The sequence below is a fragment of the Armigeres subalbatus genome, chromosome 2, assembly GCF_024139115.2.
Source record: "Armigeres subalbatus isolate Guangzhou_Male chromosome 2, GZ_Asu_2, whole genome shotgun sequence".
NCBI lineage: Eukaryota > Metazoa > Arthropoda > Insecta > Diptera > Culicidae > Armigeres > Armigeres subalbatus.
Genome location: NC_085140.1, coordinates 44,713,128 through 44,725,915, shown reverse-complemented (window position 1 = coordinate 44,725,915; position 12,788 = coordinate 44,713,128). Strand labels below are relative to the sequence as shown.

Sequence of the window (12,788 nt, the reverse complement as noted above, 5' to 3'; positions counted from 1 at the left end):
AAACGTTCGTTTTTGCCGTGCAAAATGCTGCACTAAACGGTGTTGCTACACCTCAAAAACGAAAACGACATCAGAGTGTACCATCATCTATTTTAAAAAAAAACTTCAGGCTTTTTTCAAATGCTATTCGTGAGAGTTCATGCAAACGAAACGTCATCGGCTGAGTGTGGTTGATCGATTCGTCGATGAAACGTTTTTTTTTCCTTTGCGCGAGTGAAAATCCGATTGTGTCATTATCCGTCCGCCTCGTCGTAATCGTAAAAGTTGGAGGAAAGTTATTCGATCCTCCCTTTCGCGTTCGGTTGTTTTCTGGTGATTTTCGCTGCAACAATGGATTAGTTTTGTGCAAAAAGTGCTGCAAACAGTTCTGCGAACATTGGTAGGTACGGCGAAATCAAAGTTGAACAGACTTTCGGACATATTGTGCGGAAAATAATCCTTTTAAAAGTGACGGTCCGAGTGCGGATTGACTGACAAACGTCGTGCTGGAAGACATTTTTTCTTGGCAAGTGACACAGCAGCAGTGCCTTTGTGGATGAGAAGATGCTGGTGGAATGGTGCGGGTGAATTAGTAGTACGATGGTCGAAGGCAGAAGAATAAAATAGGACGATAGCACTTATATATTTTCACTGATACTTCCAGTGGGACGATAATTGAATTGATGCTTCCGGTGAAATAAGAGATTCAGAGAAACTGAAACTTGCTAATCGAAAAAATGCCCTATCAGGCGAGGATAGTTATTGATTTTATATCTGATGTGACGTGCAACTAGCCTCGAAATTGATCAAATTAAATGCAATAGTGTCAAACATATCAACTATGAAAAAAGCAAATAATATCAGAACACTGCCCCCAAAATTCGGATTTTTTATGCAGCCCTGTGTTTGCTAACTGCCTCACATCAGTTCTTGGTTCTATCAATTACTTTCACTGTTGGGGAATTTCTTATCAGTGAGATGCTGATTATGCTCAGTTTACTCACTGCCGTAGCATTCAGTGAAGCCAGTAGAATATACAAAAATATTGTTATGGAAGTGGGCGGTTCGATGGCTTCGTTAATGGCTATCACGATTTTCTAACCGGATATCGCTGTATGGTCACTTATTCATGCTCAAAAATAGGGAATTTAATCATGAAAGGATATGAATTGTCTTTTGTAAGAACATTCAGTTGTTACTTAACAAATCTGCGTTATGAGTTGCTTCTTAAGATGCCAATTGATATGTGTATCAAAATCAAAAATAACAAAATTAACTTTTACTTTTCGCTTTTGACTTTACTAGCTGACACCGAGAACGTAAACTCACTCGGAACAACGATAGCAATTTATTATCCGAGAGGCATAGCACAACGTATAAGCAGCCAAAATGATTGGCGGACTGTTCGTTTACAACCATAAGGGCGAGGTGTTGATCTCCCGCGTTTATCGGGATGACATTGGGCGGAATGCCGTTGATGCCTTCCGGGTGAATGTGATCCATGCGCGGCAGCAGGTTCGCTCGCCGGTGACCAACATCGCTAGGACCAGTTTCTTCCACATTAAGGTAAGAGCGGTTTAGATTTGATCACACATGATGAGTGTTTCCTTCCAAACGTACAACGGTGAATCCTAATTTTCCAATATTTTGTAGCGTGCGAATATTTGGCTGGCTGCAGTTACAAAACAAAACGTGAACGCTGCCATGGTATTTGAGTTTCTGCTGAAAATCATAGATGTGATGCAGTCGTACTTTGGAAAGATATCTGAGGAGAACATCAAGAATAATTTCGTACTGATTTACGAGTTACTAGATGGTGAGTTACTTAAAAAAAAGTTCAATCATACGGAAGCTTTCATTCCTCCATATCCTATTAGAAATCCTGGACTTTGGTTATCCACAAAACTCGGATACCGGTGTGCTCAAGACGTTCATCACACAGCAAGGTATCAAGACGGCCACCAAAGAGGAACAGGCCCAGATCACATCACAGGTAACGGGCCAAATCGGCTGGCGTCGCGAGGGCATCAAGTATCGTCGAAACGAACTGTTCCTCGATGTGCTTGAGTACGTCAATCTGCTAATGAGTCCCCAGGGTCAGGTTCTATCGGCTCACGTTGCCGGCAAGGTTGTTATGAAGTCATACCTCTCCGGTGAGTGTTCTCAGGATTCCGCACTAGATGTACAAACCTACCAGCATGTATGTAAAACCTTTCTCATATTCCTTAGGCATGCCTGAATGTAAATTCGGCATTAATGACAAGATCGTAATGGAAGCGAAGGGTCGCAGCGGCATCTCCGGAAATGCGGACAACGAAGCATCTCGTTCGGGCAAGCCCGTTGTTGTGATCGACGACTGTCAGTTCCACCAGTGCGTCAAGTTGAGTAAGTTCGAGACGGAACATTCGATCAGCTTCATTCCACCGGATGGTGAATTTGAGCTGATGCGCTACCGCACGACCAAGGACATTTCGTTGCCATTCCGAGTGATTCCGCTGGTGCGAGAAGTGGGCCGCACGAAAATGGAAGTCAAGGTGGTGCTCAAGTCTAACTTCAAACCATCGCTGCTCGGGCAGAAGATCGAGGTGAAAATTCCCACACCGCTCAACACGTCCGGCGTTCAGCTAATCTGTCTGAAGGGCAAGGCCAAGTACAAGGCGTCCGAGAATGCCATTGTGTGGAAGTGAGTTGCCATTGTTTATCCGGTTGATGTATATTTCAAAATGATATCATATTCGTTTTTTCAGGATCAAACGCATGGCTGGAATGAAGGAAACACAGCTTTCGGCTGAAATTGAACTGCTGGAAACCGACACGAAGAAGAAGTGGACCCGACCTCCGATCTCAATGAACTTTGAGGTTCCGTTTGCACCATCAGGGTTTAAGGTATGTTTTGAAAGAAATCCTCGACTAAGTAATTAATGTTGTCGCAGTATCTCCGACATTGGAGCCGGATGTCTGCGCTTTTAGCATTTTGTGCCAACAAATCAATAATGTAGATTTAGTTGATACTGCTTTTACTGGTCGGATAAATTTAGATTGGCAAGAGATTGTGTATTTTATGTAGGGGAAAGTCGGGCAAAATCGTCATATAGCTTTATCTCTCTGACGCACGCTCGTGATTCTGCTGCCGATGGAAGCTTTCTGCTGTCACCAAGCGATTATAATTTGCACTTTAAACAAAATTCGTCTCGGCTAAACCTTCGCTTCCATAAAATTGTGATACTTGAAAAACGATTGATTTTCAATAATTCGCCTTCCCAGTCACAAACAGTAACAAAACCAAATCAGAATCTTGATTTTTTTACTTGGTTGCCACTGACGCGCGTTCGTGATTTTGCTACGGACGGCCACTTTCTGGCGTCGCAATGCGGTTAATTTGCAATTTAGAACAAAATTCTTCACACAACAACCTTCCCTTCTATAAAATGGTGGTCCTGAAAAGAACCAATTTATTGGTCCTGCAACAACACCAGATCCAGAACCATGCAAAAAAAATCACAGGAGTTCCGCTGTCGTCGACGATAGCTACTCGATAGTTTGTCGCTAAACCGCTACAGATGCAGAAACCACCGCCACCCATGCTAGGACCGCTATCAACGCCATCGTTCTGTGCGCTCTCCGTTATCGCTCTCCGTGACCACTCACCGTATAGATCATCGTACAGGAATGTCGCGCGAGCGAGAATCATGGGCCTTTTTATACCCGGCGAAAATAAAACAAGGCCTGATTGGTTCTGATATTTTTACTGGGTATGACAAGAGTTTAAATTTTCAATAGTTTTTCGTTAATAATCAAAAATTTCAACGAAATTGACTGATTTCTGAAGAGTTGCGGAGTCAATTGATATATAAATCTCGAAAATCCATCAAAAGATAAAGGCGGTATTGTATTGACGTTCAAAATCTTACATGATTTCGTGACGGTCCCAAATTTCAGATTCTGATTTGACACCCAGCTCCTTCGGGTAAGGCGTTGTCCAACTTCAAAATACAAAGAAGTACAGTTCAATCTGATATACGTTATATAAAGAGTTGTCCTCAGTTTTCAAACAGTTACCGCTCAGCTTCTGAGACGTGCAGACGTGTTTCCGATTGCGCTCTTGGAAAGTCAAGTGATCGATTACAGTGGTTAAAGTTCGATTCCGTCCGTGCCGCTTCGCGCGTTTCAGTGATCCGCGATGAGGCGAGAAAATACTTTTCGTATTGACTATTCGAGTTTCCCAGTGAAGCCGTCATTCGAGAAGGTTCACGGCTTTTGCCGTACGGTACTCGGCCTAAAGAAAGAAGAAGTGTTGAGACTACAGTGCCACAGAGGTGAACAATGTGCGTTCGTCAAGGTTGACAACCTGGCGCTCGCACAACGAATAGTGCAAGAACATGATGAGAAGCATGAAGTGGAGCACGCGGGGAAAAAGTACAAGCTTCGCATCACCATGGAAGATGGATGTGTAGAGGTTAAAGTGCACGACCTGCCAGAAAACGTCCCGAAGAAAAAATCGTTGAGTTTCTGAAGTGTTTTCGGTGAATCGGTGAAGTGTTTTCGCTGTGAGAGTTAACATGGGGAGAAGGGTTCGAGTACGGTGGGATACCGCTCGGCATTTGGTCAGCCCGAATGCTAGTCCATCGAAACATCGATTCATGGGTAACGATCGATGGACAGCAGGCCTACATTGTTTACAAGGGTCAGATCGTCTCTTGTAAATACTGCAAAGAGCAAGCGCATACTGGCATATCGTGTGTCCAGAACAAAAAGCTGCTAGTCCAGAAGAGCTACGCGAACGTGGCGAAGCAAACTGGGCCACGACAACCACCGAAAAAGGCGAACGTTGCAAAACCCCCGAGCGCCAAACCGGTAGGTCAGCGTTCTGTCGCTCCACCACCAGCATCGCTGGAGGCTTTCCCCGAGCTGCCACAGCCGTCGAGTCAGACCGAACAGTCCGGCTCAAAAACCCCAACAGCTATCCAATCTGCTGCTCCAACTGCACGAACGGTGTCTCTCAGTTCGTTGCAAACACAAACCGCGCGCAACTCATCGTCGTCATTGCGCACACAACCACGGACCGCTGAAGTGCTCTTGGTTGACATATTTAAAAAGCCAGCAAACGCAATGCGATCGAAAGATCAAACCGCCGGCAACGATACGGACGAATTGTCCACATCGACGAGAAGTAGCCGAAGCCGAGGGCGCCCGCCCGGCGAGAAACAGCGATGCCACGACGGTGACGACGAGAAGGATGTGCACTTCCTTCCATAGATGGCTCTCACGTCATACAATCTCGCATCCACCAACATCGGCACGATCACGAACCCCACAAAACTGAACGCACGCCGAACCTTCATAAGCAGCCAAAACCTCGATATCGTGTGTCTGCAGGAAGTCGAGAACGAACAGCTTTCCTTGCCTGGCTTTGTCGTTTTCGCGAATGTGGACCACACGAGGAGAGGCACAGCTGTAGCGGTAAAGGAGCACATCCATGTCTCTCACGTGGAGAAGAGCCTGGACAGCCGACTAATCGCGCTGCGAGTGCACGACACAACGATCTGCAACGTATACGCACTGCTCAGCGCGCTGCTAGAGAGGAGTTCTTCAATGGCACGCTTGTCTATTATCTCCGCCACCACACCGAGAACGTCATCGTAGCTGGCGATTTCAATTGCGTGCGATTCGTCCAGCCCGAACATCGGTCCGTCCCTCAAAACAGCTGTACAGCTGTACATGATGTATGGGAGAAGTTGTGTCCATGTGATGCAGGTTTTACCTATGTCTGTCGAAACGCGCGATCTCGACTCGATCGGATCTATGTCAGCCGTGGTCTTCGTGACAAACTGCAGTCGGCCTACACGCACGTTTGCTGTTTCACGGATCACAAGGCGCTAACGCTCAGACTTTGTCTTCCCCCACTGGGACACGAGCCCGGGCGCGGTTTCTGGGCCCTTCGACCGCATCTTCTAACCGAAGAAAACGTTGCCGAGTTTCAGTATAAGTGGCAATATTGGACTCGTCAGCGCAGAAACTACGCGTCGTGTATGCAATGGTGGTAGAAGACGAAATCATCGTCGAGCCTCAAGCGATCGAGGCAAATCTGTTTGATTTTTTCTCGAGCCTGTACTCAGAAGAAACAGCAGAAAATGACGGCAATGCCAACAACGGGGACGATTTTGCTTGCGAACGTGTTATCCCACCGGACGACCCACTGAACGAAGCGTGCATGGAGGAGATACAAACAGCGGAAATTCTGGCTGCTATCAGGGCGAGCGCACCCAAACGATCCCCCGGTGCCGACGGGATCCCACGAGAATTTTATCTCCGGATGTTCGATGTCATCCACCGTGAGTTGAACATGCTTATGAATGAAGCACTCAACGGAAATCTCCCCCATGCCTTCGTGGAGGGCGTCATCGTGTTAGTGAAGAAGAAGGGAGGCGACAACACAGCGCGAGCGTACCGGCCCATATCGCTGCTCAACAGTGATTATAAATTGCTGTCCCACATCCTGAAAAACAGGATGGAACGCGTTATGCAGGCCCACCGCGTCCTTAGCAACGGACAGAAAAAATGAAAGATCTTCCGCCGATTCTACTTCGACAGCACATCCGGAGACGAGCCAGCCTAGGACTGAAAGTCTCCTTAATCTTCGTCTTCTTCTTATTGACATTGCATCCCCACACTGGGACAGAGCCGCCAGTCGAGCGAACAATCCGCGAAGAATGTTGATAGTCACTGCCGATGTGATACGGTTGGTTTGAACGATCTCTGGCCACTTCGAGAACGAGTCTACGACGATGAGGTAGTACTCGCCTTCGATCGGACCGGCGTAGTCAATGTGGACGCGCTGCCACGGACATGCAAGCTAGGCCAGTAGACATAGCTCCTTGCGAGGGACTTCATTCGCTGCATGCCGGGATGACCACGATGAAGCTGCTCGAGACATCGCTTGCGGTGCAGCAACGGAATTATGAGCCGTTTGGCAAACAATATACACCCAGCTACCACGAAGAGCGATTCCTGTCTGGCTTGGAACTGTTGGATGTCGGACCCTGAAAGTTTGGACTGGGGCCAACCGTGTTGAACACCGTGGTAGACTGTTTGGAGCAAACGGTCTGCTTGGGTGCTTTGCGCAACGGCTCTGAAATTGAGAGGCAAAACTTTAACCGCATTAGACACTACTGACCTGAGATCTTCTTCCAAATTGAGACTCGCGATGAGATAATCCTCATCGGGCTTGACATGCTGATTGATCAATCGCGAGAGCACGTCTGCATTGCCAAACTTGTGCGTGGGTACATACTCGATGTCGAAATCGTAAAGTAGCAAGTTCAAAGTGAAGCGTTGGAGGCGATTGGCAGTATATACCGGTATTCCCTTTTTAGAACCGAAAATTCGTAGCAGAGCTTGATGGTCGGTTTGGAGTCGGAAGTGCCGCCCGAAAAGCATCTTATGGAATTTCGTGACGGCGAAGATGATGGCCAAACCTTCTCGATCCGGCAGACTATAGCCTTGCTCGGCCTTCGTGAGTGCACGGGACGCGTGTTGGACGACCTTGACGGTACCGTAGAGGAACTTGTGACTGATCGTTGCCCCGAGCCCAACAGAAAAAGCGTCGGTGGACACTACGATCTCCCGCTTAGGATCGTAATGGGTAAGGAGTAGATCAGAGGAAAGAATTCGCTTGAATTGCTCAAATGCTGTCTGGCACTCTGGCGTCCATTGGAATTTTGCCTCAGTCTTGAGGAGATTGTCGAGCGGGTACCGTAGCTTGCGCATGTTAGGGACGAATTTGCCATAATAGTTGATAGCCCCCAGAAAAGAGCGCGTATCGGACACATTTGTGGGAGGCGGAAGCTTCATAATTGCCTCGAACTTAGCTGGATCTGGACGTAACCCGCAACCATCGATGACGTGACCTACGTATTTCACTTGCTGTTTGCGAAATGTGCACTTTTCATGACGAATGGTGAAGCCAAACTCTTGAATTCGCTTCAGAGCAGCCCGTAGATCGTGTTCCTCCTCCGTGCTTCCGTCGATGATGACGTTAGGCACCATGTCCGGATAGGATCCCAAACCTGGCTCTTAAACATGCGATTCTTGCTAATCCGGATATGTTCAGAAGTTGCCTCCAACAATGCCTGGATGAAGGAAGCTTTCCAGATCGTTGGAAACGGCAGAAACTGGTGCTGTTACCTAAGCCCTGGAAGCTCCCAGGAGACCCTTCGACATACAGACAAATCTGCCTGCTCGACACAACTGGTAAGTTGTTGGAGAGGGTGATCCTGAATAGTTTGTCGGTTTACACGGAATGTGCTGGCGGCTTATGAAGCAACCAGTATGGGTTCTGTAAAGGTCGTTCTACCGTTAAAGCAATTCGATCGGTAACGGATACGGCTAGGATAGCGCGTAGTTTGAATAGAAGAGGTATTAGGTACTGTGCATTGATTATTTACTTGATACTTGATGGGCTACAGCTCTTCGATGAACCTACGCCAAATGGAGTATCCTTCTCCACTGGACTCGATCCTGGGCCAATCGCTTCCAGTCGCCCTGAACATTGGGCGCCCTCAGGTCCTCTTCAACTGCAAAAAGCCATCGTGTATGCGGCCTTCCACGAAGCCTGCGGCCTCTTCCGGGTTCTCTACTAAATATTATCTTCGCTAGACGTTCTTCCGGCATACGAACAACGTGACCAGTCCACCGTAGTCTGCCGTGTTGTATAAGCCTAATAATATCCAGCCCTTTATACACCTGGTACAATTCGTGATTCAAGCGACGCCGCCAGATACCGTTCTCCTGTTTACCGCAGGGTATTGTCCACAGCACCTTACGCTCAAACACTTCGAAAGCTCTCCGATCAGCCACCTTTAACGTCGATTGCCAGCGACCATGTACTTCGTTATGCTGGTATTGATCGTGAGTCCAATCCTTGCTGTCCCCCTCTTAAAAGGCACAAAAGCCTCTCCCACGGCACGGCGATCAATCCCGATAATATCCATATCGTCCACAAATCCCAGCAGCATATGCGATCTTGTGGTAATGGTACCGCTTCTTTGCACACCAGCTCTCCTAATCGCTCCGTCGAGCGCGCTACATTAGAGTAGATTCGAGAGTGCATCACCCTGCTATAATCCATCTAAGGTAACAAATGACGTCGATATTTCATCCGCAACCCTTAAATTTGATTTCGATCCATCTGTGCATTGATCACTAGGTGGATTTCTCCAGAGATGAATCAGCCAAGAGCTGAAAGCTTCTTTAATAAAGAAGAAAAGAAAACTAAGTGGATTAATTAGGGTTGTACAACTGAACTGAACTGTGCTGCTACAACACCGATAATGAAAATACATAAAAGAACAACACATAGCAATTATAAACAATTGAAATTGTCGTTATTTTGATTTTTTTTCTTTTTCCAGGTTCGCTATCTGAAAGTATTCGAGTCCAAACTGAACTACTCGGACCATGATGTGATCAAATGGGTGCGCTACATCGGCCGCAGCGGGCTCTACGAAACGCGGTGTTAATGCTCCACACTGTTTGCACTAGTAGCTCTTTTTACTCTCGATAATCGTGGACGATGGCACACTACAAGCATAATTATTGTGTTGAATGCACGCGCAGGACAAAAGTGTGTGGGTGTTGAGCTCGTGCGTGGCGGCAATCGAAATATCGCTCGGTCTTGTTAATATTGTGAAATTGATTTCGGTTCAACGACACGAAATAGTGTTTGCTGCGAAGGTCGCACTGCTCACCCCACATGCGTAAATTATACAAAGAATTTTTCAATGAACGTGGAGAAAATAACCGTGGAACTACTATTACTGAAGCACTACTATTGGACATAATTAAGAGTTATCAAAGTATGCTTAGACTAGCAATCAGCAAAAAACTCCTTATTCTCGTTATTATAATTAAACAAACACTATATTATATGAACAAGTATAAAAATGGTAACAATAATATTATAGGAATAGATCGCCCTAAGACCAATTTGATTTATTTAGAGGATTAGTCCACTGATCAGCAGGTTGACGGTAGTTTATTGTAGAAGAAATTGCAGTAATATTGAATGAAAATTCGATACAATTTTCACCCTACTAAGAGATGTTATGCTTTGTTATTCTGAATGTAGCTATCGTGATGTGCTCCCATTCATGTAAGCAAGAAACAGTGTCTAACTTCCAACTAGCTAGGCGCTGTGACATGTTGATTGGAATTAGAGCACATCCCGGTACAATTATCAAGAATCTCAGACTTAGTTTCTGCGCTTCTTTCATTTCGTCCTTGATGTAAATACTTGTTTTGCTCGTTTCGAAGCTTCCCATATGATTTGCTCCTTCAAGATAAATCCATTCCATTAGTTTGATTATAACTTAAACCTTTCATGGAGAATTGTCTTCTCTCGTTACCGAAAGTCGAAACCAGTAGAAGAAACTAGTTATATGATAAGATTCGAATCGAACATAAGGTGTATGTGTACAAAAGTGCAAAAATCACAGATCCCATACATAGTACATGTTCAAAACGGAAGAATACGCAGAAGAAGAAGCATCATAATCATAATCACGAATAAACTAAAACATAAAATAAAATATTACAAAAAAAAACTTTGCTGTAGTCACTGGCCATAAATAAAAACCATCAATACGTTTTAACGAAATGTTCAATTCTGTCTTAGAGTTTACAAATGTAACATTCTTTTGTTGCAGGTGAAATTATTGATTTACCAACAAGTGGAGTTATTAGAAATTAGCATTAATGATAATTATGTTGATTTTCTAGCTACTACAATCTTTACAGAACAATGAACAACAATTGACGCAATCATCTGAAACAGTTTAGTTTTTCAAACGAAAAGAGTGGGTTCATGATATTATTGTTTCTTAGTACGATCCAATCTGTGTATTTAAATAACTATCATCATCATCCGTACGCTTTTATTCGTAACTCACGATAGCCTGAATTTGTGTCGCTATTTTTGTGTTTCAGCGGCCATTTCTTCGGATTTACTGGCAAGAGTGGAGAACCTTAACTCGGAACCAAACGATTATATTAGTAATTAGCCAAACGGAAATTCTCGCTATTGCAAAAAAAACTAGAATGAGATAACATAATGCTTAGATCGGTTACAATGCGATGAGAAGAATTACTGCAGAGGAAACAAAATTCGAAGCATGGTTCTCCCACAGAAAATACAACACAGCTATTCACACGATATGCAAAATACCAAGATCGTAAAAAAAACTACTGAATGCTATTCCCTTATATAAAGAGACATGAGAAACTGACATATTAATATAAAATGGAATAAACTCATGAACATAGTTGTTGAAAATAGGAATGTGTTTCTTTTATGATTTATCCCTAAATCCGATACTACCCGTGCAGGAAAGTGGACTCTCTCACTCATTGCTCCTAGCACCGTGCGTACTTAGAACCAACGTAAAAGATTTGATTGGTAGACTAGATGGTTACGCCTATCCTCGCCGTCTTACTTCTCAGTGGGATAAAAGCCTCCACTACTGCCCTGCGATCGATCGCAAAGAGCTCGATGGTCGATGTCGTTCGCAAAACCCAGGAGCATGATAGCCAATCATGTGATTATAATTCCGTTCCTTTGCACGTTAGAATAAATTCGAAAGCGAAAGCACCATGCTTCAATCCTCCAAACGAAGATTTCGAGCTTTCGGACATTGTTTCGACAGAGAACAATGTTCGGATATTGTCTGCCACTGCTCTTTTTTTAACTGAATCATCACTGCTTTGAAATCAATTAACGGATAGTGATCGGCGGATAGTGATAGTGCGGCGCAGCATGCGTGAAATACTAAAAATGACAGTTGTGCGTTGCTTTCGTATCGAGTGGTGTGCCCCCGAAAACGCGAGCACTTTGAAGCTTGGATTCCGTGAGGAGTGAGCTTAAGAAAACCTGTTTGATATTCGCCGATGAAGGACTCGTCAAGTGGTCTCAGCATGTAAAACAGTTTTTCATACTTCCATAATTTATGAACAATGTGATGGATTGATTGATTGAAGTTTGAGAAGCTCGTCCGGGATCTTGTCCTTTACAGTAGCTTCATTGGTTTTCAGGTTTTTAGTAGAGATAGTCGGGTTTCGGATTTTTAAAACCAAATTTCACACCGCAGTTTCTGCTTCTACAGCTACGGCAACATATTATAGATTATGCAACACACCGTCTGCTGCGTAGCCAGGTGTTTTAGTGTTGGATCATAGCAATCTTTGATATACAAAAACAATTTAAAATGTACTCTCATAGCAACTAACGGCTATATAAACCCCACTACTGTCATATGTCATATGCTCTCCTAAAGATCCATAAACCCGGGAAGGAGATGCAAGAAATAGTTTCATCAGTGGGCTATGCTACCCAAAACCTGGCCTGGAGTTCACCCAGAAGCTGTTAGAATCAGGACGCATCGAAAAAGCGGCATTGTTCCCAAGCGTTCTAGTGAAAGACGATCTGAATCTCCTGGAGGATTGGCTGATAACACAAAGGACGGAAACAGCATGGCGAAGAAAGGTTAAGATGCACCTAAAGCCGGCAAGGCTATGCATGAAGGAGAACTACTTCACATTCCGAGGAAGCTCTACAAACAGACGAAGGGTGCACCGATGGGAAATCCGCTATCACCGGATTTGTGGAAACTATTCATGGCGAATTTAGAGGACAACATACAGAGACAAGGAGTACTACCCGAGAAATGTTGGAGATACGTCGACGACATTTTCAGCATCATCAACCGGAAAGGACTACCTATGATTTTGGAAGCGGTAAACAACATGCATAATTGCAT

At 44.9% G+C, this 12,788-nt stretch overlaps 1 protein-coding gene across 2 annotated transcripts; it reads left to right on the top strand.

Annotated features, from left to right (window-relative positions):
- The first annotated feature begins 219 nt into the window (after positions 1–219).
- Positions 220–11,314, top strand: LOC134218499 (AP-2 complex subunit mu). Of its 2 annotated transcripts, none has more exons than XM_062697592.1 (7): positions 220–379; positions 1,285–1,545; positions 1,633–1,795; positions 1,857–2,132; positions 2,209–2,662; positions 2,727–2,865; positions 9,390–11,314. In XM_062697592.1, exons 2-7 carry the CDS (start codon positions 1,369–1,371, stop codon positions 9,495–9,497), a joined length of 1,317 nt encoding a protein of 438 aa, XP_062553576.1. In that variant the 5' UTR covers positions 220–379; positions 1,285–1,368; the 3' UTR covers positions 9,498–11,314. The 2 variants fall into 2 exon arrangements, with proteins under 2 accessions (XP_062553576.1, XP_062553577.1); XM_062697593.1 differs by having other exon boundaries at positions 230–383.
- The last annotated feature ends 1,474 nt before the right edge of the window (positions 11,315–12,788 follow it).

Excerpts from the sequence above, each read along its gene's own strand:
- LOC134218499 (XM_062697592.1), top strand. The coding sequence starts at position 1,369 with ATGATTGGCGGACTGTTCGTTTACAACCATAAGGGCGAGGTGTTGATC. Across the intron at positions 1,546-1,632 it reads CCAGTTTCTTCCACATTAAG|CGTGCGAATATTTGGCTGGC; the intron begins GTAAGAGCGGTT and ends AATATTTTGTAG. Across the intron at positions 1,796-1,856 it reads GATTTACGAGTTACTAGATG|AAATCCTGGACTTTGGTTAT; the intron begins GTGAGTTACTTA and ends ATATCCTATTAG.